The sequence below is a fragment of the Prinia subflava genome, chromosome 1 (genome assembly GCF_021018805.1).
Source record: "Prinia subflava isolate CZ2003 ecotype Zambia chromosome 1, Cam_Psub_1.2, whole genome shotgun sequence".
Taxonomy (NCBI): domain Eukaryota; kingdom Metazoa; phylum Chordata; class Aves; order Passeriformes; family Cisticolidae; genus Prinia; species Prinia subflava.
In genome coordinates this window covers 124,094,703-124,118,853 of record NC_086247.1, presented here as the reverse complement: position 1 = coordinate 124,118,853, position 24,151 = coordinate 124,094,703, and the positions used below count along the sequence as shown (strand labels likewise).

Sequence of the window (24,151 nt, the reverse complement as noted above, 5' to 3'; positions counted from 1 at the left end):
TCAGGCACAACTTAAATCCTCTAGAAACTTCATACTGGGTTTGCTCTAAGAGAATTACTGACAGTACATGTGAAAATATCCAATGCTTTAATAATGAGAAACCCTTTCATTTAAGTTCAGGTAAGTTCATATATCAACATTTCTTTGCAGTACTTAAAACAATGAACAAGAATACTGACATTCATTTCAGTAACAATAAATGGTATGAATTACTAGACTTTAATCCCAGACTCACTTACCTGGCATTACCTCCAGCAATTTGGTTTTCCCTGCCACTCTTGTTCTCATTCTAATAGCTTTGTCCCTTCGTGGAACAGTTTCTGCTAAAATGCCGTTGGGCCAGAAAGCGTCTCTGTAACAAAAGCACATCTGTCAAAATACATTAACACTTTATCAAGTGAAAAACTCTTAAATCTCTCAAGGCTATCTCATAAAATAAATACAAGTAACTTGCACACAACCTAACACACTTCAAATATCAGGAGAAGAAAAAAATGAAGAATGATGAAGGAGATGAAGAAATCAAAAGCAAGTAGAACAACACACTCATCAGTAGCTACAATATACTTTTTTTAGCACAGGAATCAGAAGAAATGAAATTTTAATAATGCAAATCAAAGCCATTTAAATACCACACAGTTCTTACTTAAAATAGACCTAAGCCTTGCTTTTACCAGGGTTATTGCTACTGAGACTCTAGGTCTATTAATTGCTTCATCAAAATTTTGACACTAGCAGTTAACCTTTTAACAAGGTAAAGCTGAGAAGAAATAGTTTCAGTGTAGTAGAAAGTTCAATGCAAAAGACATGCCTCTAATAAGCTATTTTGCCTCAGTGAAAGACAATTATTTTCTGAACATAAAGTATGCATTCTTACAGTTTAATCAAAGGATAACAGTACACTTGCCCTTTGGGGAATACATTATCCTACTTCGACTTTCATCCCAACAAAAAAACCCCTAAACTATAGCGGAAGAATAAAAGTGTGTAACACTTTCTCAACACCAGTGTAGAAGCCATTAAAACTTTCAGGAAATTGAGAGATTCAAGTTCAGACTTCGGTTACATTGTATCTATCCAAAGTGAAACAGTATCTCAGAGCTAGGGCTCTTTCAGCACTAATTGTTTGCCTTTAAAAGCAAGGCACGTACATGCCTTCATCAAGGCAAACAAGACACTACATCACTACAGCGATAAATGATGAAATTCCTAAGTATATCTGTATGCCAGCTTTTCTAGACTGGTTAACAAAGAAGTTTTTAAGGTAGAAGAGAAAACTTAAAAGTACTAATTTCCGTGTGACAATTGCTTTCTCTCAGTTAACATGTGCAAAAAGCAGTGTATAATCCAACTGTATTCTGTAGAATGATAATAATTTCCTCATGTAAGAAGAATAAGAAGACATATAGGTATTAGACGTCAATTGGTGAGTGCTTCATATTGAACATCTGTAATAAAAGACATACCTGAAGCGTTTCACTGCATCTGCTACTTGCTCAGGAGATGTCATCCAATCAACATGATCAACTATTTTTCTAAAATCAAAGCAACAGGTCTTTTGTTTATTTTTTAAAGCAGAGAACCCATAATTGAAGCATTTTAAAAAGCATTCTAGGGTAAACGAAGTATAATTTCAACTTCCTCTGACTCTGTAAGTAGGTTCTATAATACTGCACAATTGGAAGGCAAACACTGATTCTCAAGATAGGAATCTAAGCTCACTGATCACTCCCTAAAGCTCAAGCTTTTTTCTTTTTAGGTAACTATATGATAATGAAGTTGGCTGCAAAGCTGTTGTTGCATCTCCCATCAGCATTAGACAACTGGTTTGCTTGTAGAGCACTCCTCTTCATGTTCTTCATGGAGCACCCTTAAGTTCTGCTGTGTAGGCAAAGGATCTACTTACAATCTCAAAATACTTGCTGCAATGTGTACAGTGACTTCACAATCCTTAACAGGAGATACAGACTGATCATTTGTCAGGCCTTCATTCACCAACCCATACATACAGCTCTATATCCAAATCTTGGACGCTTACAGAAATCATACATGCATCTGTGTATTATCACAATCCCAGGACTGCTTCCCTAACAACAATTTGAATTTACTTTTCTAAGAAACAGAAAAAGATTTTTCTGCAGAATGCTGCTAAATCCCAAGAACCTGCCAGGATAAGGTATGACTGCTGACCAGAGGAAGCCATGAGTACCTGAAATGGCTCCAAATGTAGAAGCAAACTAGTACTACACTGCAGCCACCTCTGCAATAGGGAAGCAGCAGCCTGTGCACAAACTCTGCTGCTTATACTACAATCTGGAAACGACAAAAAGTATTCAGAGTTGTTCAACAGCCCAGCATGTTCTTGGAAGTACAGTTCTCAAGACAGTTTTCAACTGGCCATAAGGAATTATTTGAGAAAAACCCAGGGCTATTTCATCACACGGTTACATCATTACTGCTACCACGAGTCTATACATTTAACAGTAATAATGAAAATGCCACAAATGTAATTGTGAAGGGTAAAAAGAAATTATACAGTGAGGAATGTCCTGAAAAAAAAGTAATAGGAAGCTACTTCTCACCATCTAGAAATTAAGTTTTTGATTCATGGCACTAAATCGAAAGTAACAAAGCAGTTCTATACCTGCATCCAGAATTTGTTGGTTTTGTCCTTGATATTTGTTCACATTTCAGAAACAAATTATTAGAAGGCAAGCCTGGAAATTGTGTATTTCTAAGCTGAGGGCATGAAATGTTACTTAATTAGCACTATTAATTGGCTTTGCATTTGCATGAGTAAGTGTACATGTGAAGCACAAAGAACATGGAACAGCCAAGACAGACCCTATAAGTGTCCTTTTCCTTTCCCACTTCCATCTTTAAAGTGTGAGAGCAAAACCTTGATGCAGGAACTCAGTATAGTTCACATAATTTGAAAGTGCCAGTGTATCATTTATGGCATGAAAGAGATGTAAGCAGAAATAGTGCAGAAAGTAATAAATAATATTAATAAAATAAGGTATAATGGTAAAACAGAGCAAAAAACATAAATCTTAAGTTACATTCACAGAAACGTGAACTCTTGTATGTGAAAGCTCTTTTGTAAATTCTCTGGCATGAAAGAGTTACTGGAATTTTTCTTTCAGTAATGCTTTGTGTTTATCTCCATTTTACATCACATTTGCACTCAGTTTATTGATTTTCCTTGAAGAGGGATGCATGCAGATTTAAACCACAATAATTTAGTAACACCCAGAAGGATGCATAGACAGTGACTATACAGTGGCATTTACATGGTTGCTCTATATAAGAAAAACAGTACCTATTAATTGTGTCACCATATGTTGCTCTAATAAGTTGCTGAAGCAGATTTTTTATATTTCTTCTTAACCACTGATTTCTCTCCTTTAAATCAAAGACTTCATCCATAAGTAGGAGCATTACTCTCAGCGGAATATTGTCATCCACCTGATCACCAAGTAAAAGAATAAACAGTAAAATTTTATTTCAGTTCAAGAAAGCTACAGTTTTAGAAGCTACTTTATCTGTCTTCAATAGGAGCCCAATGACGACAAATACTTTACTCTCTATTTTATTGTAATACATAATCTTCTCTAAATCTTCTATAACACCATTAGTACCAAAAGACTGAAAATTAAATTCACATACACTGAATTTTTAAAACAAGACAAGAAGCAGCAACTATTTCAAAAGTCAACAGTTATGACAGAAGTTGAACAAAATTAATAGATGTAAATATGTCCTAAAGAGAGACCTCATCCCTGACCTCCTCCTTGGCTGCTGTCCTTCCAACTGCCTTACACAAAAACTCAGAAAGGAGCTTTTTTTGGGCACCATTTTCTTACAGACACTAGAAACAGTGCAAAGGATTGCTTTTTATTTAGATATCATTGTAACCTGCATGACTATCCAATGCTTTCATGCTTGAAGATTAAAAAAAGGATCATAATTTTACTTTTTAGTAGCTGATGTTACACAGATTGTCCTACAAAAAGATGTTGGAGGGAGAAGAGAAAAAACCCAAGAAAATGAAACCCCCAGCCATAAATCACAGAAATTGTAGTGCATACACTCTTTACAGTTATTGCAATGTTGTGCAAACCATTTGAGTGCTAGCAAAAACGTTCATTTTAAAAGGAAGTATGCAAATTTCTTTTTAAAAATCTTAGAACTGTTTTGAAGTGCCTGGTATGGTGTCAGAAAACAATAAACATGTAGCTCAATGCAGAATAAGTAACCCATTTATTTCATTTTAGAGGTGTCAACTTTGAAAAGACAAATGTCAGACTCACATTGTCATCAATTGGTGCTGCAACACGACAATGGTCAGGATCTGAGTAGGTTTTCTGCATCAGAGGCGGCACCTACAATAAAAAAGGCTATGTTAATGCAGAAAAAATACTTTAGATATGAATAAATCAGAAAAAACTTAATGAGCAGTTTTGTTATGAAAATATAAAACAACAATTGGTCAAAAGTAATTGCAAACTAATGCTAAACACAGTGGCCCTTTTACCTTCCAAAACCAAAGATCAAGTCTGTATACATTTTTGTATAGCTACCAAAATTATCAACACCTTTAAGACAACCCATATCTAATTCATTGAGTGCCTAATGTTTCAACTGAAAAACACCTAAAAACTCCTATAAGACTGATATTTCTTTTTGGTATTTCTTCCTGACCTTAACTTCTGCTAATCACAGGCTTCCCAGCAAGTACAACTGCAAATATATTGTTAGTCACACACCAGAGAAGTTACTAGCAATGAGAAAATCCAGAGACAGTCATTTTACCCTGCAAGTGATTAAAAATTCACATACCTCCCCCAGGCCCCAATTTATTATTGCCTTTCATGATTTAAGGGTTAATTCACCCATCTCAGTTGCTGTTCTACATCTGCCATATATACTGCTTTGGTAGCACAAAATGGAACAATCCCTGAACACAGACCTTACAGCTACACACAGAAAGAGGAAGACCAGAGAAATAAAGGGAAGATGAACATGTTCTGAATGTAACTATTTTCATAGGACTTCCAGATTGCATAGCATGGTACTATTCCCCAGCACAAAAGTATTATGTTTTATGAATGCAAGACATGAAGGAAAATGGCAGGAAAGACAGAAAAAAATTAATTTAAACCAGAATTCAGTAAAGAATAAGCAGAAAAGAGGCTATCTCCCTATTCTGAATTTCAAAATCCATGGGGTTTTTCCTAACGAAAACAGTAGATGCAGGAAATTAGCTGATTGAGAATGGTTGGTTAAAAAATAAGAAAAGCCATGAATCTCACGTTCTTCTCAAGTTATCTCACTGAATTAAGTGAAGGAGAACTGTAACAGTCTGTAGATGCCATCTTAAAACACGTTACTTAATACAAAGACCTCCATGTTTGTAGTAAAATGCCTGCTCGAACCTTATTGAAAAGGCGCAGGTACAAAACAGATTTGGCTTCTGTTTAATGACTTGACTCCTCTATACAACATTAGTTTAAATGAGTCAACAGTGGCTCTTCTGTTAATTTACTAGTATGTATTAACCACCAGTATATTCTTACCTTGAAAAATGATTGCTTTATATCCTGTCCCAGTCTCTCTGACATTTTACCCATGTTGTCTGACATTTTAGTCATTCCCTCTGCCAGGCTGTCAGGGATAGACTTGACTGCATTTGATACGTTTCTCATAGAGTTACGCAGTGGATTTACAAACGTATCCATCTGAAGGGGAAGATGTTTAACCAGAATTGTATAATCTATGAGGACACCAGCATATTAATACACTATGAGAAGTATGGCACTGTTACAGAGAAAAATAATATAAAAGAACAACTCAAATTACTTAACTTCAATACAGAATGCAGAATACAGTTTTAATTTTACTTCCATTTATAGTTCTCATTTGTTACAACCCTACTGCAGCTATTTACATATTTCAACAGATGTTTTCCTGAATCATTTCCATTTCCCATCCCTTGGTTTTTCTTAGCTTAAATCTATTTTCCTTTTCTTCTCCATTCGATACCATTTGTCCCTTCCAAGCTTTCTACTTCCAGATGTTTCAATTCTGCTTTCAACTCTTCATCCTTGCAATATGCCTCTTCTAAACAGCACTGGAATAGTATGTATCACAGCAAGTATAATTAAGAACAAAGTGGTTCCACAGAAACTTTTGCAATTTTTCTTATATTATATACTCTATTCGGTCCAAACAGATGCATCAGTGTGATGCCCTTTATAAAGTTATGTTTATAAAGAATCTTGTAAGCTGGAAAACACATCTTAATCATTATATAAACCCTGATAAATATTTAACTACTTCACTGTGAATTATTTAAGGAATATAGGGAGGACAGTAACTTGAGGTGACAATAGAACTGCAGATGCTTTTTATATCTAAATCACTAAAACTTTAGAAATGGCTACATTTGCAAAGCAGATGCTCACACAAACTGGTCAACTGAACAAAGAGCCATTTGTCTGAAGACAGTTCTGGTGGCTAAACAAAAAGGATGCAGAGCCCAGAGTTCTGAATTTGACCAGTGACTCTGGATGGTTACACCTAAATACGTAACAAGTGCTTTTGAAGGGAAATGCATATCGTGTTTTGGGCTGAAGGGTGGAAAGCATGGTAACAGCAGCAAATACAGAGTAAGGAATTACAAAAAGAAATCAGAAGGAATAAGACCATAAAAAACCCCCAAAACCTTAGATGTCTGACAAAGCAACTTGCAACAAACACACTTTTAGAGTGCTCACTGCAATTCATTGTGCCCAATTTCAAAATTTTATTTCCTTGTCATACAAACAGATTTACCCAATTTAAAAAAGGTCATTTTTGGTTCCATATGTCCTCAGATACCTTGCCACTGAAAGTTTTAAAATAACTCACTTGCAAGCTGTTTTCAAAGTGCTAGATGACTTTTTAGTATCGGTTCAACATGTCTGTTTAATGCAATCATTGCATGAGTGAATGCTCTGAAGTTCCCTTGACTGTATAAAACATTCTTACCTTCCGTGCAAAATCTCCCTTCCCTTTGCTGTAGGCTTTATTCTCCAGGAAGTCAAACACATAATGGGCTAAAGCTGGAGAAGCTTTCATTATTTCAGGATTTAACAAGAGCTGAGTAAAATAATTTTTAGAAATTATATTAATACATAATGAACAAACACGATCAAAGACATCACATCTAGCAATGCATTTTTTCATACCTAAATTTTATTCCACATTACACTAGTCTCAAGATGGAAACAATGGGCTTCTTAGTAATTACCATAATTTTAACCACTATGGCAATTGTAGCATTACACAGAAAAACATACACCTTTATCATCAAACTGCCATTTCACAGTATTTTACTCATCTTCATTATTTACTGTTAACATGATCATTGACTTGGTCAATATATTTTACTCCTAAATGACCAGAAAGTCCCTATGAAGGAAGACAACTGAATTTCTTTCTTTGGGCTGACACAGTGTCATGGGTTAGCACTGGCCAGATGTTAGTGCACCCATGAATATATGTTTTTTCTCTAACAACTCCTGTGGGATGTGATCAGGAACAGAGCAGAGCAGGCTTAAATCTTGAAAACAAAAAAAAACTCACTAAAACTTTATTAATTACATAAGAACAGGGACAGAAATACTCTTAAACACACACAGAGACAGAAATAAAAACTTCTTAGAACATTTCTTCTCCCAGTTTCTACTTCTCCACTCATCACTCTTCAAAGACCAACTCTTGGGTTTTAGATTAAACAATCACTACTCAAAAACAAACTAATCTTCAATTCAGCAAGGGAGAGAGGAGTCTCTCTCGCACCACAGACTGTTCCTCAGAAAACACGGGTCCACTCCTTATGTGTTTCTATGTCACCTATAGCACTGCCTGGAGAAGTCTGCTAAGGTGACACTCTTTTTTTCTTATGTCTAGCGCTCTCACTGCTGTCTCATAGGCCAAAACTACATACAGGGCTTTTTAAGGATGCTGCATGCTGAGCTCTCCCTTTTTCACCTAGGGGCCGGGGTTCTAGGAGCAGGTCTGCCCTGAGGGCAGAGGGCACTACCTCACTCTCCCTCTCTTTTTTCTGCTCGCTCCATTCTTCAAGTGCCAGTCACTGTAGCAAAAGCAAGGGGCAGCTGCATCCACCCAAAAATGCAGTTTATGTTCAAAAGAGACTCAAGTTCAGTCCATGGCTGACATTATGCAAGAAAAGTCTAGCTCTAAGGCTACTCCTCTCATTCTTCTATCGAATTCTTTCCAATCATGCTTTATCATCTCGGTCTCAGGCCGCTTCCCTCTCTCCGAAAACTACCAGTCATGAGAATCAATGTCTAAGAAAAGTTTCTTTCTGCCAAGCAAGGGTTAACAGTTTCTTTTGGGCAGGGTGCAAGCTGAGGCACTCCCAGGCTCGGCAAACCCCCACATGGCTGGGCAATTTCTCTCGGAGTTTGGGGGGAGGAGGGGGGTGAGCACACACAGAAGACACTTCTACAGTTTTCTACCCTTCCATCCTGGACGGGGCAGCTCAGTTCTAGTCCTGTCCCCTCTCTTCTCCCCCCCCCGGGGGCTCCGGCTTACCTGAGCCGACCACGTGTTTCTCCTCCCCCACCCAGTTTCGTGGCCGGGCAGGGGGGAAGGAGGCCAGAGATGTCTCTCTGCTGAAACTGGGATCTGAAAAGAGGCCGAGCCCCTCAGACTCCTGCTTTTAACTCTTTGTGTCCTCAGAGGCGTGTCTAAACCTCCGAGTGACCAATCCAGGTGTTAGCAGAAAAGCTGATCACTGATTGGACTGCCCACATCTCCTTGGAAAATTTCACCTCCTCCCCCCAACCACGACACACAGCAAGTAGAGGAACTGTGTGGTTTGCTACACTGCTGGAGTGGGTGCCACGGAAATCCTTACACAGCAGCACAAGAGAAAGTGACCACAAACATGTCAGCAGGAGAAGGTCAGTGGCATAATGCTCAAACCCAACATACCTGGAACCTCACCAGCTCAGAAAAGCTGTGACAGAACTGGCTAAGAATAAACCAAAACACCAAATAAAATGCAAACTTATGAGACAGCATCAAGTTCTTATGGTATATTATTTAGTTTTGTGTACCAACTACAACACAGCTTTTTTTTTTTTTTAACAAAAGAAGAAATCATAAAGGCAAGTTACCTCTGAAAAAATAACTCCAAGCACAGTGCTAAAATAAAACAGTAACAGCTTACCTGCAAATAAGCATTTAAATCTTTTTTCCTCTTTTCCAAAAACTCTCTGTCCATATTGTTAAATGTTTTTTTGCCAGGAAGTTTTAGTATATTTGCCAGGTTTTCAAACTAGAAAAAAAGAGAAGTTTTTTTATTCTGTTTTCAAGAGTTTCAAGTCTTCATATAAGGACATTCTATTCACCTATTATTATAATCATCTAACACCTGACAAAAAGAATTCTGCTTCATGCCTAGAACTCAGAATCCTTCGAAAAGCCAAAGTGAAACGTATGCTGTCAAGAATAAATGTATGAAAACTGCCAGGAAACTATCAAGGGTAAAATGCAATTTCTCGTGAAACTCTCTTTTGAAACACAAACCAATAGAGTATGGAAAAGGCTTAGCCTCAAAATTTATCATTATTATTTGAAATGTAGTTACCAGGATTATGAGACTACATAAAGAGTAAAGATTTTCAAGAGAACTAGTATGTCTTTCTAAAATCTCTTTCCTTTGCTATCCTGATCAAGCCTATTAAGGAAATAATTAAGCTTTTCTCTCTGGAGAGATGGCAGCACCCAGTTTACACCTAGGTTATCACAACATGCTCTATATGTCGTGATCTGTGCCCTTTCTCCACGTAATGACAGTGATTGGCACTGGTTGACATGTATTCTGATCTAGTTTTGCAGGAACAATAGCAATCCTGGGGAAGCAGATGGGAAAGATGAGGCCCTAACACTTAATAAGGCTGAATATATTTGGTAAAATGCACAAAAAATAAGAAAGTGACAAGAACAAATCTTCTATCCCCATACAAAATCCAGACTTCCTGTAAATAATATCCTTAAGGTGGTAAAGAGAGAAACATACTATATTCTAGGCTTTAAGAAATAACCTGGAAACAGGTTGCATACTTCTCCTCTAGAAAAGACCACAACATTACAGATTTAAAGATATGGATTCCATTCAGTCCCTGCAAGATTTCTTTTTGCATCAGTAAACTTTGGAAGGCCACGAAGCTCATAAAAAACTTATGGCCTGCAGGAAGCACCAAAGAATAGCTCTTTACAACTTTACAAATCCCATTCCCTTGCAAGTAGGTCATATGGGAAAGTAACTGAACAGAAGATGGTCTAGTTTTCATTTGGACTCTTGTATCCAAGCAGAAGCAATGTAAGCAACTAACAGCCTCTATTTTAAATATAGGTATCTACTTCAAAAGGTATTTATTACATGACTGATTAAAGGAACTGGTGTGAATCTATTCAGTGCTCTAACGAAAAGAAACTCAGATACTTTGAACATCTGACTTCAATTCCATTTTGGATCAACTATCTATTTTCTCTGAAAAATAGTCCCTGCCCTTCTTATTAATTTCAAATTAATGATTCTAATTTTTATGCTTAACATGTCAATAAAAATGTCTCAGACAAGCACACAAGACAGTAAGAATGTTTATTTTATTGTCAAGACAAAGCAAAACTGTTGGAAGCATCTTAGATGCCACAGTGAATCACAGAAATCTGTTTACTTTTTACAATCTTAGTACTCTAGGGTAACATTTCTAGTCTCTGTAAAGTCAATCTGACTTAGCAACTAGAAATGTTGAGCTTTCATATTTGGAACATCTTTGATGTTGCTATTTATTTCTACTTATTTAACGTTATCTTAACTTTAAATGACTGTCCCATATCAGCAGAATGTTAATGCCCTCTAAGATCTAGGTTTCTTCAAAACACTGAATTAATTAAAAAAATCAGTTTGAAGGAGTACAAAAATTGGTATTTCAAATTTATCGACAGCACACTAAGATCATCAGAAATTCAAAGGAAAGTTGGACTTCATTCATAATTAATCCAAATATTCAGTGTTTGCTTTAATAAAGCCTTTTCAATTTTTATTATTGTTGTTATTTTAAAATGCTAACTTACCTGCACAGAATTTTTTCTCTATAACTCTCAATTAATAACAGAGTAAAGGGATATAAACTGACACTTCTGACTAGTTCAAAGGTTATGCAGTCAAGTCTGACTTCTCCAAAGGCTTGGTTTAAAAGCACTTCAGCCCCCTTTTAAAAGCACTGTTTTCATCATTTTTTCATGTCAGAAGGTTCTACTTTGTACCAGCTGGTGAATTACAACTCTCTATTTCTTCCTTCTTTCATGTTAGGAGGGTTAAGAGTCTGAGAATACAAGTATAGCAGTAAAAGGCAGATTGCTAGTAGTATAGTGAAGTGCTACCAGTTCTCCCTTTCGGGACCCCACCAGTTCTTAACACTCACTTAAAATCTAAATACCTATTTCCCAACCTCAGCTTTTATTTCTTAATCTCTGTGACAAATACAACTAACTCTCTCTGAGACCAACAGCACTTCCATACAAAGATTTCAAGTCAAACTAAGCAGTTTGGCAGGAGGCAGGGAGACTTTCTAAGTTCCATTTCTTTTTCATAGAGCACTCATATAGTCACCGGTTATAACACTACAGAAACGTGGAGCTCTAAAGATTTTCATGAGCCTGGCTACCTGCTCGGTGATCCTCATGTGAAAGTCATGGAAGTCGCTGTAGCGCCGGTACGTCTTCCACATCTCCTCGCCGTTTGCGCTTCGCCGGTGGACGGTGATGGCGTACAGGGCGTACGTCTTGCCGTGGTCATTGCACACTCCTGCCACAGCATATGGGTCAGAGTCAGCATAGACTAGTAGTTTTAAAAACAAAAATAAAAAAAGGAACAAACAGAAAGAAGGAAGACGAAAGGACACAAATGTGAAGTGAAGAAATGTCTGGAATGACAGACTTGAGAGACAAAAATGGACATGCAAGCAGAAAACCAACCACCCCTTTAACTTAAATACTGTACGATACCCTGCAAAACTTCCTACGTAAACTTAAATAGAGATTAAGCAGCTTTAAAGTTAGACAGGTTTCAATGACATGCAAAACATAAACAAACAGAAAAACTTTCAACTTTTAAATAGTAAATTGATCTTTCAAAAAAATATTTTAAACTAAAGAACTCAAGATGGGAGCAAAAGGCAACTGTGAAACCAGAAGAAATTCCAGTCTGCAAAGGAGTCTAATCACATTGCAAAAGTCTGCACATTAAAAAAGTCTGTAAATACAGGACAATGACTGCAAGGTGCAAGCATTCGTTATTACTGGCATCAGTAGTTTGTTATTAACTCAGCAGTAAGTTATTAACTCTAAGATAAAAAAATCCCCGTGCTATTTTAGTCAACTCTATATACAGATGTGTGTACATATATATAAAGCATTCTCTGTGTGTGCACACACACATTGTATGGAAAAGTCAATTTATAAATAAAAAGAACGCATATAGCTACCTGAAACAGAAACAAATATCTTTTTGATCTCTGTTAAATATTTAAGTCTTCTTGGACATTTCTCCCTCACAGACTCTTCCCAGTACAGTTTCTTTCAAAATCTTTCATTTTATTTATCGAATAACTAGAACCAATATTGTTTACACTGCACACCATTTAAATTGGCAACATGTTATATTTCTAAGTATCGAGCCAATATTCAGTACCTACAGTTTTCCAGTGGCTAGATGAAAATATTTTTAATCAAGATCTTTGAATTTTTCTATGCACCCAGACTGCATAAAATACAATTCTCCTGAGAAATCATCAATTCCATCCTCTGTAGTACTTTCAGTCTTGATTTCTCTGAAGTATAATGCTTTTATCTAAGCAGGCAGGGAGCACCTGTAGGACAGTGGCAGCTGCTGCCAATGCAAGAGTTACACACTAGAAAGTTGAAGAGTGGACACAGAGCATCTTGTCTTTGCCATCCATCCTCTAAAAGAAAATGAGTGCTGAACTCCAGAGGAACGAGCATGCAGGCAGGATGGTGCCAAAAGACTGCCCAGAGAGCGGAGCCAGGATCCCTCAGCCCCACAGATGCTGCACAAGCCCTGTCCTCTACACTCACACTGACCACATGGCCCTGCAGCCTCCAGATCACATCTCAGGGGCACTGCTAAGTGGCATCTTCAGAACCACTTCAGGCAGAAAAAGAAAGAAGCAGTACTGCTGCCCTTTATGCCATAGCCCCTTAACTAGTATTTATTTTGCAACCCAAGACAGCGTGAATCCTGAAGCACACAGAGATAATCCTATCTGTATAACCCTCATGCACAGTAAAGGACAGTAACTAAGTGAGGAAAAAGCCTACTCACAGATGCAGTTTAATACTACCTTGCAATACAAACCTGTACAGATCTCCTGCTACAACTGGAGCATCATGTGTTCAGAGTCAGACTGGTAGTTACATGCTGCCCTCAAGATTATAAATTTTACAATTTATGTGGTTCTAAGTTTATCTTTTTTTCTTAGGTCAGAACGATGAAACTTTTAAGTTTAATCCAGAAAAAAGATGCTGCATGCCATTTTAATAAAAAAGCAGAATTTCATTCTTAACTTTCAACTCATTTTCCCCTTTCTCTGAGGACTGACCACATGACACTTGAATTGCACACTGCCCTCACGCTGAGTTGAAAGAGGTTTAATTAAAATGTAAAGTAGCTGAATACTTGCTGACAGCATGTGTCCATATATAAATGCAGAGATTTAAAAGCATATTGCATAGTAAAGTCTACCAAAAAAGTATCTGAAGACCACTGCACAACCACCCAAAGCAATCTCATTTAACTAGAGCATTTGCAAATAATAGCACATTTTTTTGTTATTTCTTCTCACGTAATAAAGAAAAATAATTTCTTTCTAAGCAAAGTTTTTTTAAAAGATAACCAAAAATGCCACCACAATAAGGACAGAAGTCACTTCCTTGAACTAAGTCAGTAAGGAAGCACAAAGAATAAGGGAAAATATTATACCAAGTGAATGAAACACTCAAGAATTATAATTCTGTTACTAGAAAGAGAGATGACTTTCAGAATTTCTTTAAATAATTGCTAAAATAAATCCTACTCAATAGTATGTTTGATGAATGACTGTCCAGATATAAAGGTAGTAACAACAATACCATAAGCAACAAAAATTAAATCACTTTTTAATGTACAGATATATAGTCTGTGACCTATAGAATAATACTGTAAAGATTTCCAAAAGGACTTAATGGAAAATATGAACTCAAATGTTTTATGAGGCCAAAAAAATGTGACAATTAGGATTTCAAGGGCCTGTAATATTAAAAACTCAAAATAAATGGTGGAAAAGAAGTAAGCAGATATCATAACAGATTCACTTACCAGTATCTGAGATGTATGCATGGAGCTGAACTGTCTCATCAGAAGGGCCATTAGAAAGGTCATCTAATGACTGAAGGGTGGAGAGATCATGTAGGAGGAAAAAATGGGAAAGAAAGAATAAGATCAGAAGTACATGGTATTTGAGATGTGTTTTGATTAATCTATTTAATTTTCAAACTCTCAATTCACTATACTAAAAGCTTAGTGCAATGTAACAACGTAGGTGTTTGTACCACCTGGTTACCAAAGTTGTTTTTTTGCACAGTATTGGGCCTTTCATTTTCTCCATCATTTTCACACACAATTTTGTGACCACTCATAGTTGATCAAACATATTTGCCACTTCAGTTTGATATTTCAACTCTAATGGAAATACAGGTAAAAATGATCTTTTGCTGAGCATTAGGGAAAAAACAAACCCAGAAAATCTCCCAAACAACTGGGGAGATACAGATGCTGTGTAACAGGTCTTTTGGCATTTACCGTTATAGCATTCTGTTTTCTTTCAAATGTCTTTACATACTACACGAATGTTATGCAGCAGTAGAAACTGGAAGTTTTTCTGCTTTATGTAAAAAAAACCAAGCCAACATTTTTCTCAGGAATATTTTCTGTTGTAAAAAATGAACAGGTACATCCTCAGCTAGTTAATGCTCTGTCTCCATATTTAATAATTACTAGGATCAAAAGAAGCCTAATGGATCTTTTAGAGAAGCCTTGTTTTTAGTTAAAATTAATACATCTGATTACTAAGATTTAACATAATAAAGCTCTTCAAGACTGTTGAAAGACTTGCATATACAACTGAAAGAAATAGAGGATGGGCCGCTATGCATTCTAATCTTAAATTACAAGGTTAAAAGAAAAAAAAGAGTTGGAGCTACCTAAGTAGAATTCACAGACATGGGGATCCCTTTGTATATTTCACCCCAGAATTCTAAAATTCTCCAAAGAAACACATTCAGAATGAACATAGCTATCTACTATCTTTTATAATTTAACCAAGCCAGATTAATAGTGACTTACCATAAAAAGTTACCTACAATGGGACTTACTGGTTAGCAATGCCATGCCCATATCAAACTAAAACCTCTACCTACATCAAAGCAGTCTCTAAATCTCCTCTGTTTCCTTAAACATTAAACAATATTCGAGATTACAATCAAAAGATAGGCTGGACTTAAAAATGAATTATTGAAAGTCTGTTCTCTTGCCCCTTCTTTATCTGAATCTTTATCAACTCCACAATATCCCAACATAATACTCCATTCTTTCCTCCTCCAGTCCTCTCCAAGGAATGACTCTCTTCTGCCTCAACCACCTCAACCAGTCTCTGCCTAAGTGCCTACTACTGAAGCCGAGGGAAATAACATTTCTGTTATAAAGTCTAGATACCAAATAAAACGCAGCTTAAAGTGTCTGAATAACTGTGTTGCAGTAGGGAGTCTTCTGAATACCTGTATGATATGCTTGTAGGCTTGTAGTACTAAGGCCTAGATTGAGAAAATGTAGAAGAAAGAAAACCCCTTTGGGGGAATCTATTTTGCCACTACATGCTATAGTGCCAGAAGTTTATGTCTGTTGAACGGTAGAACAGATGAATTTATGCAAAAATATTTTGACAGCAGACATCATCTTTACCTCAAGAATCTATAAGTTACTGGATGCTGGAGAGTTATTCTGGTAAAGTATCACCATAAGTGGGTGTTCCTTTAATTTTATGCTTCCTTTCAGTCATTGTTGGACACAGGACTCTGACTTAGTCCATTCTTGAGCAGGTCCCTTGCCAGCCATGACCCTGTCAGGCATGCTGCTCTACACTGCAGTGCTCAATTCAGGAGCAGACTATCACCTGAGACTGGCTAACAGCAGACATTTTTGGAAGCTTGGACAAAGTGCTTGATGTTCTGAAAGCTCTAAGATTTGATAAACAACAAGATGGAAGAGATGTGATAAGACAACTGTCAGCTGCCCAAATGTTTTGTTTGCTACAAAATACTGACAATAGGTACTGTTATATTTTTTTAAAGGCATAATTATTTCTTGTTTTCTTGTTTCCCTTCACTGCCACTCAAGTTCAGATTTCTTTGTGATTATTGAGTGAGGTTCAAGCTGACACATGCTAATGACTGCCAAAAGTTCAACCCAGCCACTTCTGCTGCCCTTCAAGGTCTTGGAACACCTGGGTAACTCGTATTTACTCAGTGCAAAGCTCCCATTATGAATCCTTTAGAGGAAATCTGCAGGAGTCTATAAATATTTACAATGATTTTATACTCCCAAAATGTGACCCACTGATTTAATATAGTAGATTAAAGTATCAAATCAAAAGGCAGAAATTCAGATATTTTTGTAGAACAACTTTTCCTCAAAACAGTTTTGAGCATCTCTTCCAAATTCTTCCAGTGAAAGTATGAACTGCAAACAATTTATTTTATAACAGAAACTTTAGGAAACACTCAACTGCTGTGGCAAGGCACTATACAGCAACTATTAATACAAGTAAATTAAAAGGTTGAAACTTGAATAGATAACACAACAGACAGACATTTAATATGAGCTAATATCTCTGCCATTAGATATATTCACAGGAACACAAGTTAATTAAAAATCTAAAAATATCACATCATAGCACAACCCAATCTTATTTAATACATTGTCATTAGTTGCAAGTACAGAAATTCCCTGACCTTTGAAGTAACCTTTCTAAGGTCTATTTTTCTTATGTAACAGACTAACACAAGGGAGCTAAACTATGTGTACAGAAATTTACTCTGGACATGGAATCCAGCCAGAAAAAACTAATCTACCAGTATTCAAACACCTGTAAAAGCACTGAACACCCTGAACAATATGGATGACAGAAAAGTAAAACTAGATCTGCATAAAGAGAAATCTACTTAGGTATTTCTCCTAGAATGTTCCTAACTCTTTATAATAAATGTAATATTCTATAAATACCCTTGTCACAACAAAAACAAGTATCAAGTCTTTGAAGAGTCCCATGCAAATACCTATTTGTACTGCAACAATGCTTGGTAAAGACTTTAAGACTTTCTAACTTAGCTTGGAAAGTCACTTGAAACAAAGTAGCAGACAACCACTAGCCAGATAAGCCACCACAATAACAAATCCTCATCCATTAAACATAACTCTGGTATGCTACAACATTTTCAGAAAGAGTACTTAAAAAATATTAGAAAGACCTTTTAACAGATTAACCAGTAAAAAGGCTCTTGTGAAAAAAACAAAACAAAACAAAAGGCTAAAATAATTTTTTCTTCTGTATCTACCAGGAGTTTGCATAAATTGTATCAGCTAAACACCTCCCATTGTCTTTATATTTCAAAATGTCAACAACAGGAAAATAATAGGAAAGAAAATCCCAGTTTAAATTAAAAAACATTCAAAACCCACAAAAAACCGAACCCCATAAACAACCAAGCCCCACAATGGAACATTTACATTAATGTTACGTGTATTCCTTTAGAAAACACTCATTCCTTTGCAGGCAAGCATGACCAGCACCCTCCAAGAACAAACTAGAAGGGCCCAGGCATCACATAATCCAGGAAATTGCATGCAGATTGTAAATCTCTGTGTAAATCTTCATGAAACTAAAAGGTTTGGAAACATACTCTCATATGCCCAACTCAATCTTGCATACCTTGTGGCTCAGCTACACACTGTCTACAGAAACATGGGGAGGATATATCTCAAACTTTCTATGATTTTTCCTTTTTAAGTAACTGTATTTGCATTTCTGGTTTAGGTACATTCATTTAGCAAAGAAAAGGTTTTGATAAACTAACACAGGTCAAGAATCACTTCAAAAAAATAAAATTGAACTTGAAATTGAACAGATTAAAAAAACAGACTCATGGCTGGAATAAACTCCAGGTACTTTAATGTTTCCAAATCAAGTCTTAATGAAAAAAATAATCAACCAACAGAAATGTGATTAAATGCCTTATTTTAAAGTCTTTGAATTTAATCCTTTGACATTTCTGTTTCAAAGGATTTGTTTTCACCTACTATTATGCAACTCAAAATTTGTATCTAAGAAACACAGATAGGGATAAGAAAGTATGCTTTCCATAAATTTTCTGTTTCTGTGAGAAACAATGTAAAATGTCATTAAACATGGGAAAATACAAAAAAAGGAGAAGTTTTATCTTACAGAGTAATTAATAACTTGTAGGTTTCAATTTGACTCAAAAACTTTCAGAAATTCAATGGCAGTGAAGTAAAGCCAGTAATGTACATTAAGTTAAACTATTTTATCATACTCTCTCTGTTGTTGAAGACAAAAATAATTTAAAAAAATCCAAGCACTTACCAGACTTATGCTGCCAGTAGGAGACCCGTTAAAAGATTCTGGGAGCAGTGAGGGAAAGGAAAAATCAGCTTGTTAGATTTCCCCCATTATAGAGCCACACATAAATAAAAATGCATCCACAAAACAGTATGGAAAATGAAGGAAGACTGTGGCACTGGGCAAAATGCTGCATGCAACATGCAAGTGTTTCAAATTTCCAATAAAGACACTTAAATGTAATTTTATAAAGATTCTAAATAAATATTTCAGATAATTTTCTTTAAGTTTATATCCCCACACAGTACTGCTTTATTAAGGAGCTAGTTTAACAGTGAAAACAATTTCCACTAGATTTGTACTTCAGTTAACAAGAAAAAAGGATTTTATTTGCTTTAAAAAGCCACATGTCTTATGTACTTTCAATTTCTATTTCCAGAGAGGTTCACAGTTATGCATTAAAAGAACCCAACACATTGAAGAATTTTAAATATTTTCAAGAGAAAAAGTAGAATGGAAGAATATTTATTTTAGTGACAAACTAGTTACCAAGACCTGACAAGAATTTATACAAGATTAATACACTTACTACAGTGAAAACTCTATGTGTGTCCCAAAACAATTTACACACAAAAGCACAAGGAGGAGAATTAATTTAAATATCAGAGACACCACAGGAGTATTTAATTTCATAAAAACAGTGTGGATAATTTTTTAATTTTCATTTTAAAGCAGAGCAAAGAATGGTCCCATGAAATACCCCCTAAAGATACAGAGCTCACCTCCTTCACCATCATCTGATCCTCTGAAACTGGGATCCTTCAGCATATCCAGCTCAGCTAACATACGCACATACAACACGTTCTGCTTGAATGAAGGGTAGAACCTCTCATCTCGCAGCATCAACTCATACACCTTAGTGAAACCAAAATGCCAACTTCAGAAACACTTACTGCATTTTTTAATTCATCAGACTAGTTTTCATAAATTCTACTTGAACAGGAAGTACCTCTGCATACGTGTCTCTGACTTACTCTGAATGGAAAGGTTATCAGATAACATCTAACTAGTCAGACATGCACATCTAGGAGGGGAAGTAGCACAATAGCTTTAAATGCTTCCTTCCAATTGCAGTATAAACCTATTTGGTCTTTATCCATTTCATAAAAGCTTATCTCAGTCCCTCCTTGTGCATGAACTATACATGTAGACCTAGAAACACTTAGGGCAAGAGGTGAGAAGAGGGAAAGAAGGGGAGGGAAGACACCATTTGTGACTTTTCTGACAATTTCTAGTTAAGCCAATACAATGTAGCCATACCTCACAAAGATTTAACCACACCACCTCAAACAATTTACCTTCACAGCCTATACAGTATATATACATATACACAAAAATATCTGTACATAGCAGGAATTAATTCATGATGTTTGTATACTCATGTCAACTCTAGAATATTTTAATGATTTTTTTTTTTCCCATGGACCACTGTTCAAGTACTATCATCCAGTAAGAATAGAAAAAACCCCAATCCATACAGGTTTGAGGAAGTTAATTTCTTTTGTAACATATGGGAAATTTATGCTCTTCAGCAAAACTCACAAGCAAGGCCCAGATTTCACAAGGTGCTTTAATTAGTGTTAAATGGGGGTCCAAATACAACAGTGTGATTCTAAGTTCAACAGCTCATCACTAATTTGTAGCATGAATGAGAAGATCAAAATGATCTCAAGAAGATCAAATGATCTAAAATAAAAACATTTCAGACTGGGTATGTAACTTCTTGCTGGAATATTAATCATTCACTTTTCCTTTCTAAATACTATAACATATACTTGAGTGATAAAGTATACATAAGCAGGTAGTAAAAATACTGGTTTTCTTCTTCAGTACTTGCTCTTTCTGAATGCTTCACTGTGCAAATTTGCATAAACAGACTAGTCAAACTTATTTCTGGGAAGAGTTATAAGATTTAATATGGGTGAATTACATTCACCTTTGAAAAACAGAAGTAAAACTAAACAAAAACTGTATGTCTTAGTCTACTTGTGACATTGTTCTTAAATTGTTGCATTAGCACAAATAAAAACATGATAATTCTGAAGTGTGTTTCATATTTAGAGTCATACAGGAAGGACACCTACTCCTTCTCTCCACTGGTTTGAAAACCATGGGCTAACAAATGGCAAAGCAAAAGTTGACAATTTTAGAGTGTGATTTTCATAGAACAGCAAGATGGTAACACAGGTTTTAGGGTTTAGATATTTGACTTCCTTCTTTTTCAGCATCTGTAATTATGTTTTATAGTCTACAGCATTAACAGTTCTTATGAAATAAAGGATGAATAGAGTATACCTTTCTCTGAATGTCATCAAAGATTTCAGGTGTTGGATCCTCATGGTTCAAGGTTTCTGCAAGTTTTGCTACTAAGTTGTCATCAATATTAACTCTTGGAGATGCCTGTCATAGAGATCTAAATCAACTTTTGCAGCATAAAAATAAGAAAGTTGTACTTTAACAAATAAAATCCAATGCAATGCTGCAACTCTAAGTAAACTAAATTTCTTCTTCACAAATATCTCTATAACTGTCTAGAATATACAACAGGAGTCAGATCCCCTCCACCTCCAAAATTAAATTCAGAGTTTGTATTAAAAAACTTGGAAGTTTCACTATTAAACACTAGGGATTGCCTCAAAAACAATTTATACATACATTTACTCAGACTTATAAACAGTTTTTATTTACTTATTAAAAAGATTTAGATTCAGAAACAAGAATAAGCCAATAAAAAAATAATAGGATGAAATGTCTGAGGAAAGGCTAACAGTTTGCCAACTCCCATTTCTGAGAGGTGGTTTTTATGCACACACAATTTCAGAACAAAGATGCTTTGTCAATACAAGCTGATGAGTGGTTTCTTCCACAGAGGAATCCTTACTGCCTACTGAAAGATGCTCAGTGGTGATATCTGAGCAATTTACACAGACAAGGGTACAAAGACACAGGAAGCTATTTCATCTGATAACCCAATCTTAATTCAAGTTTGGACAAATACTTAGTTCCATTTTTTTAATAACACTTCTTAAGGCAGCAGGCAAGGGTGAAGGGCAGAATAAAAGGAAGGGAATGGACAGCATATGCAGACAGACACTTTTTTATTCTGTCTTTACACGGTCTCTAGTTTGAGTGTTCTAGAAAGTCAGCTTCTGGGGAACACAGTGCATCTGACAGGGTGCAATATGAGTGCATCAGTCAGTGGCAATATGAGCCTACTTGACATGAGAGAGAGAAGATACACAAGCAACAGCTTAAATGTCAACATGTAAGCAACTTGTGCTCCACAACAACCATTTCATATTAACTAACTCAGAACTATCAAAGAAGTATCAGTACAAACACCAAACTGCAGAATTAAGTTACTCCTACCTTTTCTGATAAATATTGCTCATAAACTCCAAATGCAGCTGCTCTTAATAGACCCTTGGTCTGATTAGTCTGATGTTTTCCATCTTTCTGCCGGCTTTGAAGTACCTCCAGCTGTTGCTGTGCTGTAACCCTGTATCCTTCCACTGTCATCCAGAAAAACAAATGTGCTTGGCCACCAGTTTGCTGCATGTAATCTACAGAAAACAGACACCACATGACCTTAGTTACTGTTGTGCATCTTGGAATAGGAATTCTCTGTGATGTTGACTACACATGGAACACCAGGATCTGGTTATACATCTGGAATACTTGCCATATAGAGTCAATTTAAAAAATGCATATACATATTGGTGTTATTTATGTGTGTATATGCATACATATATACATTATAGTGATAATCAGGAAAAAAAAAAAACCTGAGACCAAAGTCTAGGAACTAAGCACTGAACCCTCAAGTGCACATGTAAAAAGTGAATCTGTCATTACCATGTCAATATAACAGGCTTGTATAGCATAATACAAATGGAGACAAAGTTCAAACTGAATTTCTAAAAAACAGATTCATAGAATCACAGGATCATTTTTGTTGGAAAAGATGTTCAAGACTACCAAAAGTCCACCACTAAACCATGTTCCTAAGCACCACATCTACATGTCTTTTAAATACCTCCAGGGACTGTGACTCAACCACTTCCCTGGGCAGCCTATCAAGCCAATGTTTCATCCTTTTTGCGAAGAAATATTTCCTCATACCCAATCTGAACCTCATCTGGCACATCTTGAGGCAATTTCCTCTCACCCTGTTGCTAGCTGCCTAGAAGGGAGCAGTCCTTGCGTCACTACATCCTCCTTTCAGGCAGTTGTAGCGAGTGATACAGTCCCCCCCTGAGCATCCTTTTCTCCAGCCTAAGCAACCCCAGCTCCCTGGGCCACTCCACGTACAACTTGTGCTCCAGACCCTTCCCCAGCTTCATTGCCCTTCTCTAGACATGCTCCAGACACCTCAATGTCCTTCTTGTAGTGAATGTCCCCAGAATTCAAGGATTTGAGGTGTGGCCCCACCAGTGCTGAGTACAGGGGAACAATCATTGCCCTAATCCTGCTGGCCACACCATTGCTGATCCAGGCCAGGATACCACTGGCCTTCTTGGTCACCTGGGCTCACTCCTGTCTCATGTTCAGCAGCTGTCAGTCAGCACCCTCAGGTGCTTTCCTGCCAGGCAGTTTTCCAGCCACTCTGCCCCTAGCCTGCAGCACTGCCTGGGGTTGACCCAAGTCCAGGATCTGACACTTGGCTTTACTGAATCTCATACAAATTATCTCAGACCACAAATCTAGCCTTCTTCCCTCTAGAGAGCTGCCCTGTCTTCCAGCAGAGGAACAGTCCTGCCCAACTTAAGTGTCCTCTGCAAACTGACTGAGGGTGTTCATGTTATGCCCAAGACAGCCTCCAACTATCACATCATCCTGTTTGCAAACACCAGGTTCAGACAGGTCCCTTTCTGTTGTCAGGTTGGCTGCCTCACTGTGTCAGGAAGTATCGCCCACGCACTCCAGGAACTTCCTGGACTGTTTCCATCTGCTGCATTGAAAGGACTATAACCACCAACAAAACTGATTGATATTCTTAATATTGACATTTAGCAATTCCAACTATACACTCCTGTGAGTTAGCATATTCTTTATAAATAGATAGATCAGATAAATTGACACTTACCCATAAAAAACTGTAGTGCAACATTGTCTACCAGAATATGGTCCAGGGGGACTGTGCAAAGTTTTCCAAAGTTTGCTGCCAGTTTCACAGTATCTATTTCCTGTAAGACACAGTTCAGTGTGTTCATAGGCTTTTTTAAAATTAACTTTTAAAGATTCTACATACTACAAAACATATAGGTTAAAAAATTACAGTACATATAATAAAGTAGCATCTCAATGACTAGCTATTT

General features: G+C 36.6%; 1 protein-coding gene across 2 annotated transcripts in view; it reads right to left on the bottom strand.

The window, feature by feature from the left end:
- The window catches only part of SNX13 (sorting nexin 13), a 66,099-nt gene that overhangs the window by 3,805 nt on the left and 38,143 nt on the right, over positions 1-24,151 (bottom strand). The window contains exons 12-25 of one of the 2 annotated variants that reach the window (XM_063411132.1): positions 23,920-24,019; positions 22,203-22,396; positions 21,129-21,233; positions 19,556-19,688; positions 18,798-18,835; positions 14,459-14,528; positions 11,751-11,890; positions 9,245-9,352; positions 7,033-7,143; positions 5,580-5,741; positions 4,314-4,385; positions 3,323-3,468; positions 1,467-1,535; positions 240-352 (exon numbers count right to left, since the gene is read on the bottom strand). In XM_063411132.1, coding sequence (XP_063267202.1) covers positions 240-352; positions 1,467-1,535; positions 3,323-3,468; positions 4,314-4,385; positions 5,580-5,741; positions 7,033-7,143; positions 9,245-9,352; positions 11,751-11,890; positions 14,459-14,528; positions 18,798-18,835; positions 19,556-19,688; positions 21,129-21,233; positions 22,203-22,396; positions 23,920-24,019 — 1,561 coding nt within the window. Of the gene's footprint in view, positions 1-239; positions 353-1,466; positions 1,536-3,322; positions 3,469-4,313; positions 4,386-5,579; positions 5,821-7,032; positions 7,144-9,244; positions 9,353-11,750; positions 11,891-14,458; positions 14,529-18,797; positions 18,836-19,555; positions 19,689-21,128; positions 21,234-22,202; positions 22,397-23,919; positions 24,020-24,151 lie in introns of those variants that run through there. The other variant, XM_063411142.1, reaches the window with a different exon arrangement.